The sequence below is a fragment of the Ambystoma mexicanum genome, chromosome 8 (genome assembly GCF_040938575.1).
Source record: "Ambystoma mexicanum isolate Mex_15411 chromosome 8, UKY_AmexF1_1, whole genome shotgun sequence".
NCBI classification, from domain to species: Eukaryota; Metazoa; Chordata; class Amphibia; order Caudata; family Ambystomatidae; genus Ambystoma; species Ambystoma mexicanum.
This window is the reverse complement of record NC_090929.1, coordinates 821305233-821320773: the sequence shown is the minus strand read 5'-3', so window position 1 is coordinate 821320773 and position 15541 is coordinate 821305233. Positions and strand designations below refer to the sequence as shown.

The 15541-nt window shown below is 45.5% G+C and overlaps 1 protein-coding gene across 7 annotated transcripts in view; it reads right to left on the bottom strand.

Moving 5' to 3' along the window:
* The window catches only part of USP54 (ubiquitin specific peptidase 54), a 2840272-nt gene that overhangs the window by 1349961 nt on the left and 1474770 nt on the right, over positions 1-15541 (bottom strand). For all 7 annotated transcript variants that reach the window (XM_069610693.1, XM_069610692.1, XM_069610695.1 and 4 more), the window contains one exon: positions 1639-2019. In XM_069610693.1, the coding sequence (XP_069466794.1) occupies positions 1639-2019 (381 nt within the window). The remainder of the gene's footprint in view (positions 1-1638; positions 2020-15541) is intronic.

The window sequence follows — 15541 nt, the reverse complement described above, 5'->3', positions numbered from 1 at the left end:
GTTAAGGTTTACAAGTTGGTGCAATTCATGATTATTTTACAGAATGGGCTCAGTTAGTAAATTGCAGTAAGAAATGTGACCCCATAGTGAAAATCAACAGCCAGCACCCGGGCGCCCACGTATAGAAATGTAAAATGGTCAAATCTGTTTAATCGCATGAGATTGTAATTCCTATGAACAAGTAATTACCTTGGCAGAAAATGACTTATTCACAAGGTTTGCCACCCTGTGTAAATCCGCACAGCCTGGGCAGTGATTTGCACAAAAGACACCAACAGCTCAGACACTGCTGTATCGCGTCATGCTCTGCCCCGAACAACCTGATGTCCTCTGCACTCCATACACCGGTTTAACAGAGACACATCAGGTCAGTCCCAGGAGTGCAAGTGCCACAACCCATCAATAAAAACAAATTAATTAAATTGACAGACCAGCCCACAGGACACTCGCACACAGACTGCAATCAGCAGCTGTGTGTCCTGGGCCTGTTCCGCAGCAGCAGCCTGTGGAGCCATAAACCTGCCACTGTAAATCGGTAGGATGAGACCCTCAACTCGGTAGGCATGCAAAAAAAGCAGTACCCTACCGCCTAAATCCGTAGGGTTGGCAAGTATGTATATAGAGTGCTATATAAATACAAAATAACATAACATAACATGGATGGCCTCTCTCATACTTCCTGAGTCTTTCCTTGCTTTTATACTGGCTCTGGCCAATAGAATTTTGGGAAAGACTAGACTGTTGTATGCAGTTCTTACATGTCATTCTCATTCCTCCATTCTTCTCCCAAATCACAGTATTGATCTTATAACTCCCTTGTGAGCCATTGAAGATCTTGTCACAGTACTGGGAAAGGGATCTTCATTTAGGTAACTCCTATTCTTCCTCCTCCTAGTACTTTTTAGGGGCATGGTAGGATAAGTACAACCCATGAATCTATTAGGGAAGGGATTGTTCGTAGGGCTGAGAAAGGGGGTCTAAGTCCTTTAATTGGCGGGCATACCGCATCTCACCTGATGATGTCATTTCATCCCCTTGAGGGTCGCCTCCATCATGTGATCCTCCCTCAAATAGCCACCCCCAAGGTCAGGATCAGGTAGCGGCTGCCGTCCCCTGGCTACATGGATCCATGTAATAAAGTCGCCGTGAAAAAGTCATCAGGTTCTGGCGACATTTTCCTGGCTACCAAAATTCTTTCCCCAAATATTTTAGGAGGGGTATAATTATATATTATTACCTTCAGTCCTACAATATTTGGGAAAGTGTTTGATAGCCTGGAGGGTGCATCATTAATGATTTTATTTTTTAAAGTGTCCAACCTGACGACTTTTTTCATGGCAACATTATTACCTGATACCGGCTACATGAGAAGAGGTAACCCTAAGGAAAGAAGTGATATTATCAGATTAATCACAGTACCTACAAAACCCCTGACCTTTACTATTACAGTAGATCCCCATTAGCATTTGCCTTATGACGCAGCCTCACATACTCTCTCCACTTACACCAGGGCATTTGAGCATACCAGCAAACATTTTATATCTGAAATCAAACATGTGAAGCATGGTGGCACAGCAAACGGGTTATTTAGTGTTACACAACCAAAGCATTTCCCTCCTAACCATAGCATACCCTCACCTGCATCTTCTGAAAAGGGGCTAAGCTGGGCATAACCTGTATGCTTCCTCTTGTCTTTATTGAAGATGCTGTCTATGTTCAATGGCTCCCGTTTGGGTCTCCAGGGAGGTCGATACTTGCTGGATGAGCTTGACTTGGACTCACTGCTGGTACTCTCCATTTCCCAGTCTCTGAAATGAACACCAAGACTCCCGGGTGGTCTTAATTCTTTCAGTTCTCCGTTCCTCACCCCATCAGAAAGGGGCAAGGTACTTTGAAGGGGCGGTGCTGGTCTACTATGAATCATATTGCTAACAGTTTCTTTGAAGTCTCTAAGTCTATTGGTGCCATTTGATTGTTTTGGGGCTGTCCGGGGGGCTTGTTTCTCCTTCAGTGTCTCACCTACAGACAGAAAAAGATTGAAAATCCAAATGTACAACTACGAATGAAATGAAAACAATACTACAACTCAAAAGAGGGGCACTCTAATGCAGAAGAAGGGGCACACATAGAGAGGAGAAGGGCATGATGAGTTTTAGAGAAGAGCAAACAACCACATCTACAGAAGCAGCAAAAGTCGGCATAATGCACACTACAAAAAAGCATTCGTATAAATATAAACATTTGTCAGGAGAAAGAAATCGGAAAAACATGGAGTGCAGCTGAAAAGATGCATTTACTATTTTAATACACAGACAACACAGCTCCATGAATTTGTCTATGGAGGATTTTCAACTAAGGATAATGCACAAGCTAAAGCTTTTAGCAATACTCACTTTTTTTAGCTTCAATATTAAAATACATTCAAAAATAACTGTTAAGGTGCAGAAGTAAGAGACCAACACAATAGTGGCATGGTGATTGCTGCAAACCTTTATTGTATCAAAAGAAAAGGGAAAACCCTACCTATTCCTAATACTAAGAGGGGTTTTTCCCTGCCTCAAATAACAAACTAACAAACCTGTCAGAATGTCAGTGTCCACTGTCACTTTTTTTCCTAACACTTAGACACACCTAAAAGTAGAAGTCTCTGATGGGTCCACAGGAGTGATCTTCTGGCTAAAATGGATTTAAAGTTCCTTTGAAACTGGGCAGGTGGAGAATTTCCCTTCCCCTGGTTTCCCTGTTTCTCCCGTTCCAACTATAGCAGAGGACGTCGCTTCCTCCCCCTAGTTTCTTCAAAGTATCCCAATGTTCCACAATACCAGAGGGGATGACTCCCTCCCTTGATTTTTTCCCAATGTTCCACAATCCCAGAGAGGGTGACTCCCTTCCCCTGGTTTCTTATAGTTCCTTAGTTATGGGTCTCTGACCTTGGTTGGTTGAACTGGTACTCTTCCTTGCCAGGTACAGTGGTGAAGAAGGGGTATGCTGCTTTCTTCCTTTCTGCCTCTCCGCCACTGGCTTGGGGCTGCAGGACCTCCCTTCCACCGGCATACCTTTTCTTGTGGTCCGCGGTGGTCTGGGTTTTTTTGGAATGCCTGCGTTCTGAAGTGGGGCTTACCAGCTTCTCAGCATCCTCTGCTGCTATGCTGCGGCTCAGCAGTGCAAAGCATTCTCCGACTGGCATGGCTCCTGATTGCCACGCTCGCCGGTCTTCAGGGACATTTGGAGCTGCTTCTTCTCGACCTCCCGAGCGGACTGTCCACACCAGAGTTGCTTCCCACTGGCTTGCTTCACTCTCGGCATCCCGGTCTTCCTTCTTCTCCTGTGTTCGCCTTCGCGGTTCCTCCAGTTAGGGTGCAACAGACTCTTAAGTCCTTCAGGCTTTGTACATAAGCAGCATCCATGACGACTAGTCTGCTCTTGTTGCTTCAGCGGGGTGCTTTTCAGCACTCTGCACCTGTTCTTCGTCCCAGCATCATCATGAATACCCTCTACTGGGTCACAGATTGTCCCAGTTCTGCAGTGGGTCTCGCATGGGTAGTCCCTACTCTTCCTCATCTCAGTTTAAGGTAGCGAGATGAAATGGTCTACCCTACATAAACATATTGAGGTGTGCGGGACTATGTTACTTACCCTTCACAGGGTCAGAGGGTGAGGGAGGTGGTAAAGGGGTGGATCAGTACCACATTCTCCCAAAAATGTCCTTCCTTATCTCATTAGGGGTTCTCCTTCCCATGTGATCCTCCCACAATGCACCACCCCCAGGGGGACTGTGGCCCATGAGAATCCCCCTCCACCCCCTAACCATGGGAGAAGGGACGACATCCAGGGATTGGTCACATAATAAAAAATATTAATAAAGGCAGTGTCACTTTATGAGCCAAAGACAAACACATCTCAAAGGTGTTAAAGTCAATGTGAATTACCATGGAAGTTACCCTGTTTGTAAGAAACCAGCGTTATGTGTAGACTTAAATTGTTAAAAAAAAGCAGAACATCTACTGTTGTGTGATAAAGAATCTCTCACAATCACAATCCAAATACCATGAAGTGTCCATCCATGTTCCTGATGTCATGTACATCAGCATAGAACCAATCAAGGCTCAGCAGGAGAAGTAAGAATGTAAAATGCCACAAGAAACACAGCATTTTAGCGTTAACAATTACAAGCGAAATCTCAAAGTGAAATAATTAACTGCTGGAAAACGCATGTTACTAGCATGTTGTACTGAGATAAGCACATATAGAGTCCTACTTGTATTTACAGTGGAAGCATGTGTACACATGCAGGTTCAACCTCAAAAACGTAGGAGGGGATATAAACTACGAGAACAATATTGAAGTGGGCATCTCTGCCCTTTTTGATTGCATTAGGGTTAGGCTTCGCCATTAGTAAACTGCATTGCTGCCATTTTATATTGCGTCTTCAGGATTTATGGTTCTCAAATACAATTGCGGCATACTTGCGGCCTAGTGCACACTACTGTCTTGCTCTTTATGGAATTTGGGTGTTATTCCTGCAGCATATTGTCCAAAGAATTAGGTCACAGCTGTACTTTTCCATGTAAAACCTCACCACGGAAACACACATGTAATGGAATCATAGCAGGGCACAATGAGCTGATGGTGTGTGTCCTTGGCATGGGCAGAAAAAGCTATGATAGCAGCAAGGCTGAACTCCCATGGGACAGAGCGCTGCTGCAGAATTGGGGAGTCAAACTAAGATAGCAAGATGTCTGGTCCCACAGGATGGAGCTTTCACTGTATCTAATTTGTTGCCATGGGGTCGAGGTTTTGTTCTCTCCACTTTTCGCTCAATTGGACGCCTAGTGGGTTGCACATCTGTTGTCATGATATAACATACTAACTAACAGAGATGGGGAAATGTACTAACCCAATCAGAGTAGGGAAAATATACTAACCAATTACCGCAAGGCAATTTCTGCTGATTTAGGGTTTTTATATGCAGCAGCCAATAGATGCTCAAAATGCAGTTAGAAATAACGTTTAGATCATATATCAAATTATTCAGATTTTGAGGTGTGTGTCTTTAAATATCACTGTTTGATGTGGGTGTGGAGAGTTCTCAGATTTTCAGCCATACGCGATTGACTGACCTTAATTCTTTGTAATAAACCTGTGTTTTCTCGCAACTCGTGCATCTCATCATTGCTTTCCTGGGCACTGGTGACTCTGACATCGTGATCTCCAGTGCCCTCCCAACATACGCAGTGTCCAGCCGCATGTCCCAGGCCGCAACGCCAACCTTCGAGAGAGCAGTTTCTGTGTGCACCAACGGAGAGTTGGGCAGTTGCAATGTCACCTGAAAGGCCTGCCTGGTTTTGGGATTGAGGGCACCAGGCTGGGCTGTGCAGCCTGTTACAAAGACGCAGCATCAGTAAGTCTCAGAGATCACATAGTAAGTAGAGAGGACGTGTTGGACAAGAGACAGTGTTTCTCTCTCTCTCTCTCTCTCTCTCTCTCTCTCTCTCTCTCTCTCTCTTTCTCTTTCTCTCTCTCTTTCTCTCTCCTTTCCTTGTAGTTTGTTATTATATATGTGTTGAAGAAGTAATGGGGAAGCTTGCCTTTTGTGGGGAAAGACAACGTTGTGTAAAGTGATTGTCCGATTATACAAGGGCAGGATAGCCATAGGTTCCCAGGTGCAAGGGAGCTCTAGGAGGTTTTAGTACCATCATCTTGAGGTAAGGGGACAGTGGAAGGATCTACATCATGGTGTAAATAGTTGTGTTTTTATTTGTTGATTAATATGTGTTACTGTTTATATAAAGATGTTTTTCTTTGTTCAGTATTAGTAGCGGTTGTGTACACTATGGTATTTTGGAGTCAGATATTTGTAGTAATTGTGTTAAACAAGTTGTTTTTAATTGATGAGGTTAGGAAGTTTGTGGCAGAATGGACACACCATTGGAGCACATGTGTAAAGCGCTCCCGCAGCATAAAAAAAAGATTTTGAAATGCCACAAAGACTGGGTGCAGGGAACGACAGGCAAAATGATTACACTATGGCCTGATGAAGGCACGTATGATGAAGGTTTTTTGGAACACATACATACATATTTGTTATCACCATGTAAGGGGAAACAGTTGAAGAATCGTCAGGGTATTCCAAATGTATGCAAAATGGTTGTAGAAGAAGAAAATACCTCTGACAATGGTGGGAGGTGTGAGAAACCTAAAGGTGTCTCCTTTGCTAGTCCCGGGGATCTGTCATCCAGGTGGCCAGGACACGGCTATCGCTATTGGATCCAGTTCCTGGGGGTGGACCAGTGAGGGAGCATCAGTTGGATGGGGGGTCCTCGGGGAGTGGGACACCGACAGGTGAGATGCGTTATCCCCCTTCTTTCAACACCTTTTCCCCATCCTACCACATAGGACATTCAAAACCACTGCCCTCCTCCCCACCCTTTTCCGACCCAAACACTTTCGCACGACACACCATAGAACAGACTAACACCAGAGCCATTTACCTGACATGTCCCAATACAAGGGTCAGGCAAGGTCAGGCAGTTGATCAGAATCACACACACCTGACAGCCCTTTCTCTTGTGCCACAGAGATAAAAGGTGGCACAAGAGAGCACAGTACGAGCAAGGCAGACCGCACGAAAAGACAGCTATCCAGGTTCGGCAATTCAAGAGGAGGAGAAAGGCGGTGAATATCGAGAGGCTGACAACGAGAGACCTGACCATGCCCTTTCCAACGCAGATCGTTCATCACAGCCGGTGAGTCCAGAGGAGAGGCGATAAGAACCGGTCTGTGGTGGATGAAAGACACAAAGTGGCAAAATGAACTAAATTCAAGAGAACTGTAAAAGTGTTAATGGGAGATCAGCTGCAGAGGGAACCGGCATCACGTGGGTGCTACCTCGAGAGACTCTGGTTGATCCCCGTGTGAATGAAACTACAGAAACCAGAAGGCCATAGGAGAACCGCCAAGTTAGGTCAAAATGGTCATACATGAGGTCAAGCAAAATCCATGTACATTGGAAAGCCTTTGATCTATGAACTTGAGAAAGCAAGGGAAGGGAATCCTGTAAACAGTGAAAGTGAATGTAAAGGTGAAGTTGGCAAGTGTGGACCTGACCGAGGGATGCTGATGAGAAGGGGGCAAGTCTAATGTCCCAGGAAACAGTGTGTTGACAAGAGGGAACCCGGCCGAGGGATGTTTATTGGAACTATCTAAAAATACATTAAGATTTGTGAGAGAAGGAAAAGCCGTAGTGTCCCCAGAAAAGGAAGGCTGAAAGTAAAGAAGGGTCAGCGCACAGAAGAGGGGATAGAGGGGGACCCAGGGGTGAGAAATCCTCACCCAAAGTGAAACCAAGAAACAAACTTAAATTTTTGTTGAAGGAACTTTAATTTGTTATTTACGGCAGGTCCTCAAAGGCAAGAAACTTTCAAGAGAAACGACACTTGGCCAATGAGGCTCAAGATAAACTGGAACGGAACTGTCGGCTCGTGCTGGGAGAAGCTTGAGTATGTACTGTGCTCCAAGCGTGGGGAAGGGAGATCCAAGCTACTGCATCTTAACATATTATTTAAGAACACTTCTTTCTTTCCTTGAAAATCATCCCACACCCTTTTTGTATTAGTTGTAAGGTTTGGCAACAGGTTTCTTAGTATAAGCCCTTTTTATTTTGACAACGCCACTAGGACTGTCTTATTTTCATTTGATGTCGATGCTTGCTCCCATCTTAGATTTATGTTTAGATTAGGCGTTTTTCCAATCTGCATACAGTGTAATAAACACCCTTGAACTGTGATCACTTGTGTGTCTTTACTCTTGTCACCATGAGTTCCTTACAGAGGGGATCGACTAAGATTTGAACAGGCAAGCACCCCGCCACTGGTAGGCGTCCTGCCACCCCCATTTGGGTCCTACCCCTTACGACCTGCTGTAAGATATACCAAACCCTGCTTTTCTCCCCAAGTAGAGGGAGGGAAGACAAGGTCAGGAAAATCAGGGGGAGCTACTAGAAATGTATGGATTACAGACATTGAAGCGAAGACTCACCGGCAGCTTCAAGGTACCATACAAAAGTCAGAGAGGGAGCTAGTACCAGCCGGGGTGGATACAAGCAGACAGAAGGGACAAGGGAAGGAGCAGTGTTCGCCTATATTCACCCATGAAAACAGAGGGGAGATGTGGTGGGGAGGGGGGTGAATCCGATGAGAAGGAGGTGATGCCACACAGGAGATAGCACTGTCCGTTGCCCGTCGGATAGCCATAGATAAGATAGAGAAAAGAGGTTGGGTCACCGAACCCATACAGCACAGCAGGGAACACAGTTACGATTGCTCCAGAAGAGACTGAGGGAACTGCAGTATGTGCCCTGGCCTCACATGGATCAGCAAAAGTTAATGTACACCTTGCCCTCCCTTACAGCGCGAGTGGGCAAGTGGATGTATACCCTCGAGAAATATACCGCAAGCATAACACTAGCAGCGGGAGACATGAAAAGTGTGTTTGCCTCCCTGCTAGGGGAACAAGCGGACGAAATTTGGAAAAGGCAGGGTATGCAGGAGTAACGTTGAGACACCGTTCACAATGGCGCCCCATTTAATAACTGCCCAGCAAACATGTGGAAAAGTATTGAGATACATGTACCCAAATAGACCCGATATGCATTCCATCATGGCTCTCAAAATGAAGGCAGATGAAGAACCTGCAGCTTATATACAGCAGATACAAGAAATGTGGCGGACAGAGACGGGAAGCGTGAGACAAGGATATTATTGTTCTGTATCATGTGCTGCACAGGGGACTCCCGCCAGATTCACAAGCAGATTTAAACAAGGTTGTCAGATTGGAGGCCATGGACGGAAATACAGGCACACATAGTACACTGCTGCCGATGGAAACAGGAAAAGGACAAGGATTGGGCAGAGCAAGCGCAGAGGGCAGAAGCAAAGTTAGTACCGAAAAAGTTAGCAAAGATGAGTGTGGAGGGGCAGTGATAACCGGCATGGCCAGAGGGCAACATGAGTAAGACCCTCCGCAGGGATGGACAAAGGGACCCAGGGAGGTTATGAGGGACATGGAAGGTTTTCAGAGAGGAAGAGGTCATTTCCAGAGGGTCAGAGAGGGCCTATTTGGACGCATGAGGCTGCAGTGTTGATCCTGCGGGAAAATTGGTCATTTTGCACGAGAGTATGGGAGAAGACCAGCAATTCCCTTTAACTATAACATCCCAGCATATTGCCCCGCTTTTCATCACCAGCCCCAGTATAATACACAACCACAGTTCGCCCCACAGCAGCAGCCCCAATACAACACGCAACAACAATACGCCTGCAGACTCTGAACTCAGTTGTTTATGCCCATGGCCCAGTACAACAACATGTGCAACCACCCACACCAAATCTCACCCAGTCGCTTACACAGTCGTGGGATAAGAACACCCTGCCACAGGGCACAGTAACTCACTACACGGGGGCAAGCCTGTTAAGGGGTAACACATTTTCTCAGTAGGAAAGCTCACAGGGATCTCTGGTCTGTCCAGTACTATCAGTAACTGCCGACTCGGATGAGGATCCCCGGGTGGGAATGAAGGGAGGGAGTTTGGCATAAACCATTAACATCCAACATACATAAACAATTGAATACATATTATAAAAGACAAAGTACCACAAAAAAGAAGATACATGTTATTAAAAGTTAAGAGAAATTTCATAAAATAGAGTCCTACCACACAGTCTCAAAATCTCATCTATTGAATTAATTATTAAAATCATCCAATATTATTCTTACATACCAGCAAAAAATGCAGAAGATTCCCCGTCAATCCCAGCCAACATGGGCATTTCCTGTCTCTACCGGTAGAACATTTAACCTTATCATAAGGATTATTCTTCTACACTCATGCAATTTCACCTTTGTAATAACATTTCTAACTGTCCTTCTGTCACAGTTCTGTCACAGTTCTCCCTATACAATTTCATTGCTGACAATTTTGACAGAAGCCTTAAATTGTTAAAAAAAAGCAGAACATCTACTGTTGTGTGATAAAGAATCTCTCACAATCACAATCCAAATACCATGAAGTGTCCATCCATGTTCCTGATGTCATGTACATCAGCATAGAACCAATCAAGGCTCAGCAGGAGAAGTAAGAATGTAAAATGCCACAAGAAACACAGCATTTTAGCGTTAACAATTACATGCGAAATCTCAAAGTGAAATAATTAACTGCTGGAAAACGCATGTTACTAGCATGTTGTACTGAGATAAGCACATATAGAGTCCTACTTGTATTTACAGTGGAAGCATGTGTACACATGCAGGTTCAACCTCAAAAACGTAGGAGGGGATATAAACTACGAGAACAATATTGAAGTGGGCATCTCTGCCCTTTTTGATTGCATTAGGGTTAGGCTTCGCCATTAGTAAACTGCATTGCTGCCATTTTATATTGCGTCTTCAGGATTTATGGTTCTCAAATACAATTGCGGCATACTTGCGGCCTAGTGCACACTACTGTCTTGCTCTTTATGGAATTTGGGTGTTATTCCTGCAGCATATTGTCCAAAGAATTAGGTCACAGCTGTACTTTTCCATGTAAAACCTCACCACGGAAACACACATGTAATGGAATCATAGCAGGGCACAATGAGCTGATGGTGTGTGTCCTTGGCATGGGCAGAAAAAGCTATGATAGCAGCAAGGCTGAACTCCCATGGGACAGAGCGCTGCTGCAGAATTGGGGAGTCAAACTAAGATAGCAAGATGTCTGGTCCCACAGGATGGAGCTTTCACTGTATCTAATTTGTTGCCATGGGGTCGAGGTTTTGTTCTCTCCACTTTTCGCTCAATTGGACGCCTAGTGGGTTGCACATCTGTTGTCATGATATAACATACTAACTAACAGAGATGGGGAAATGTACTAACCCAATCAGAGTAGGGAAAATATACTAACCAATTACCGCAAGGCAATTTCTGCTGATTTAGGGTTTTTATATGCAGCAGCCAATAGATGCTCAAAATGCAGTTAGAAATAACGTTTAGATCATATATCAAATTATTCAGATTTTGAGGTGTGTGTCTTTAAATATCACGGTTTGATGTGGGTGTGGAGAGTTCTCAGATTTTCAGCCATACGCGATTGACTGACCTTAATTCTTTGTAATAAACCTGTGTTTTCTCGCAACTCGTGCATCTCATCATTGCTTTCCTGGGCACTGGTGACTCTGACATCGTGATCTCCAGTGCCCTCCCAACATACGCAGTGTCCAGCCGCATGTCCCAGGCCGCAACGCCAACCTTCGAGAGAGCAGTTTCTGTGTGCACCAACGGAGAGTTGGGCAGTTGCAATGTCACCTGAAAGGCCTGCCTGGTTTTGGGATTGAGGGCACCAGGCTGGGCTGTGCAGCCTGTTACAAAGACGCAGCATCAGTAAGTCTCAGAGATCACATAGTAAGTAGAGAGGACGTGTTGGACAAGAGACAGTGTTTCTCTCTCTCTCTCTCTCTCTCTCTCTCTCTCTCTCTCTCTCTCTCTCTCTCTCTCTCTCTTTCTCTTTCTCTCTCTCTTTCTCTCTCCTTTCCTTGTAGTTTGTTATTATATATGTGTTGAAGAAGTAATGGGGAAGCTTGCCTTTTGTGGGGAAAGACAACGTTGTGTAAAGTGATTGTCCGATTATACAAGGGCAGGATAGCCATAGGTTCCCAGGTGCAAGGGAGCTCTAGGAGGTTTTAGTACCATCATCTTGAGGTAAGGGGACAGTGGAAGGATCTACATCATGGTGTAAATAGTTGTGTTTTTATTTGTTGATTAATATGTGTTACTGTTTATATAAAGATGTTTTTCTTTGTTCAGTATTAGTAGCGGTTGTGTACACTATGGTATTTTGGAGTCAGATATTTGTAGTAATTGTGTTAAACAAGTTGTTTTTAATTGATGAGGTTAGGAAGTTTGTGGCAGAATGGACACACCATTGGAGCACATGTGTAAAGCGCTCCCGCAGCATAAAAAAAAGATTTTGAAATGCCACAAAGACTGGGTGCAGGGAACGACAGGCAAAATGATTACACTATGGCCTGATGAAGGCACGTATGATGAAGGTTTTTTGGAACACATACATACATATTTGTTATCACCATGTAAGGGGAAACAGTTGAAGAATCGTCAGGGTATTCCAAATGTATGCAAAATGGTTGTAGAAGAAGAAAATACCTCTGACAATGGTGGGAGGTGTGAGAAACCTAAAGGTGTCTCCTTTGCTAGTCCCGGGGATCTGTCATCCAGGTGGCCAGGACACGGCTATCGCTATTGGATCCAGTTCCTGGGGGTGGACCAGTGAGGGAGCATCAGTTGGATGGGGGGTCCTCGGGGAGTGGGACACCGACAGGTGAGATGCGTTATCCCCCTTCTTTCAACACCTTTTCCCCATCCTACCACATAGGACATTCAAAACCACTGCCCTCCTCCCCACCCTTTTCCGACCCAAACACTTTCGCACGACACACCATAGAACAGACTAACACCAGAGCCATTTACCTGACATGTCCCAATACAAGGGTCAGGCAAGGTCAGGCAGTTGATCAGAATCACACACACCTGACAGCCCTTTCTCTTGTGCCACAGAGATAAAAGGTGGCACAAGAGAGCACAGTACGAGCAAGGCAGACCGCACGAAAAGACAGCTATCCAGGTTCGGCAATTCAAGAGGAGGAGAAAGGCGGTGAATATCGAGAGGCTGACAACGAGAGACCTGACCATGCCCTTTCCAACGCAGATCGTTCATCACAGCCGGTGAGTCCAGAGGAGAGGCGATAAGAACCGGTCTGTGGTGGATGAAAGACACAAAGTGGCAAAATGAACTAAATTCAAGAGAACTGTAAAAGTGTTAATGGGAGATCAGCTGCAGAGGGAACCGGCATCACGTGGGTGCTACCTCGAGAGACTCTGGTTGATCCCCGTGTGAATGAAACTACAGAAACCAGAAGGCCATAGGAGAACCGCCAAGTTAGGTCAAAATGGTCATACATGAGGTCAAGCAAAATCCATGTACATTGGAAAGCCTTTGATCTATGAACTTGAGAAAGCAAGGGAAGGGAATCCTGTAAACAGTGAAAGTGAATGTAAAGGTGAAGTTGGCAAGTGTGGACCTGACCGAGGGATGCTGATGAGAAGGGGGCAAGTCTAATGTCCCAGGAAACAGTGTGTTGACAAGAGGGAACCCGGCCGAGGGATGTTTATTGGAACTATCTAAAAATACATTAAGATTTGTGAGAGAAGGAAAAGCCGTAGTGTCCCCAGAAAAGGAAGGCTGAAAGTAAAGAAGGGTCAGCGCACAGAAGAGGGGATAGAGGGGGACCCAGGGGTGAGAAATCCTCACCCAAAGTGAAACCAAGAAACAAACTTAAATTTTTGTTGAAGGAACTTTAATTTGTTATTTACGGCAGGTCCTCAAAGGCAAGAAACTTTCAAGAGAAACGACACTTGGCCAATGAGGCTCAAGATAAACTGGAACGGAACTGTCGGCTCGTGCTGGGAGAAGCTTGAGTATGTACTGTGCTCCAAGCGTGGGGAAGGGAGATCCAAGCTACTGCATCTTAACATATTATTTAAGAACACTTCTTTCTTTCCTTGAAAATCATCCCACACCCTTTTTGTATTAGTTGTAAGGTTTGGCAACAGGTTTCTTAGTATAAGCCCTTTTTATTTTGACAACGCCACTAGGACTGTCTTATTTTCATTTGATGTCGATGCTTGCTCCCATCTTAGATTTATGTTTAGATTAGGCGTTTTTCCAATCTGCATACAGTGTAATAAACACCCTTGAACTGTGATCACTTGTGTGTCTTTACTCTTGTCACCATGAGTTCCTTACAGAGGGGATCGACTAAGATTTGAACAGGCAAGCACCCCGCCACTGGTAGGCGTCCTGCCACCCCCATTTGGGTCCTACCCCTTACGACCTGCTGTAAGATATACCAAACCCTGCTTTTCTCCCCAAGTAGAGGGAGGGAAGACAAGGTCAGGAAAATCAGGGGGAGCTACTAGAAATGTATGGATTACAGACATTGAAGCGAAGACTCACCGGCAGCTTCAAGGTACCATACAAAAGTCAGAGAGGGAGCTAGTACCAGCCGGGGTGGATACAAGCAGACAGAAGGGACAAGGGAAGGAGCAGTGTTCGCCTATATTCACCCATGAAAACAGAGGGGAGATGTGGTGGGGAGGGGGGTGAATCCGATGAGAAGGAGGTGATGCCACACAGGAGATAGCACTGTCCGTTGCCCGTCGGATAGCCATAGATAAGATAGAGAAAAGAGGTTGGGTCACCGAACCCATACAGCACAGCAGGGAACACAGTTACGATTGCTCCAGAAGAGACTGAGGGAACTGCAGTATGTGCCCTGGCCTCACATGGATCAGCAAAAGTTAATGTACACCTTGCCCTCCCTTACAGCGCGAGTGGGCAAGTGGATGTATACCCTCGAGAAATATACCGCAAGCATAACACTAGCAGCGGGAGACATGAAAAGTGTGTTTGCCTCCCTGCTAGGGGAACAAGCGGACGAAATTTGGAAAAGGCAGGGTATGCAGGAGTAACGTTGAGACACCGTTCACAATGGCGCCCCATTTAATAACTGCCCAGCAAACATGTGGAAAAGTATTGAGATACATGTACCCAAATAGACCCGATATGCATTCCATCATGGCTCTCAAAATGAAGGCAGATGAAGAACCTGCAGCTTATATACAGCAGATACAAGAAATGTGGCGGACAGAGACGGGAAGCGTGAGACAAGGATATTATTGTTCTGTATCATGTGCTGCACAGGGGACTCCCGCCAGATTCACAAGCAGATTTAAACAAGGTTGTCAGATTGGAGGCCATGGACGGAAATACAGGCACACATAGTACACTGCTGCCGATGGAAACAGGAAAAGGACAAGGATTGGGCAGAGCAAGCGCAGAGGGCAGAAGCAAAGTTAGTACCGAAAAAGTTAGCAAAGATGAGTGTGGAGGGGCAGTGATAACCGGCATGGCCAGAGGGCAACATGAGTAAGACCCTCCGCAGGGATGGACAAAGGGACCCAGGGAGGTTATGAGGGACATGGAAGGTTTTCAGAGAGGAAGAGGTCATTTCCAGAGGGTCAGAGAGGGCCTATTTGGACGCATGAGGCTGCAGTGTTGATCCTGCGGGAAAATTGGTCATTTTGCACGAGAGTATGGGAGAAGACCAGCAATTCCCTTTAACTATAACATCCCAGCATATTGCCCCGCTTTTCATCACCAGCCCCAGTATAATACACAACCACAGTTCGCCCCACAGCAGCAGCCCCAATACAACACGCAACAACAATACGCCTGCAGACTCTGAACTCAGTTGTTTATGCCCATGGCCCAGTACAACAACATGTGCAACCACCCACACCAAATCTCACCCAGTCGCTTACACAGTCGTGGGATAAGAACACCCTGCCACAGGGCACAGTAACTCACTACACGGGGGCAAGCCTGTTAAGGGGTAACACATTTTCTCAGTAGGAAAGCTCACAGGGATCT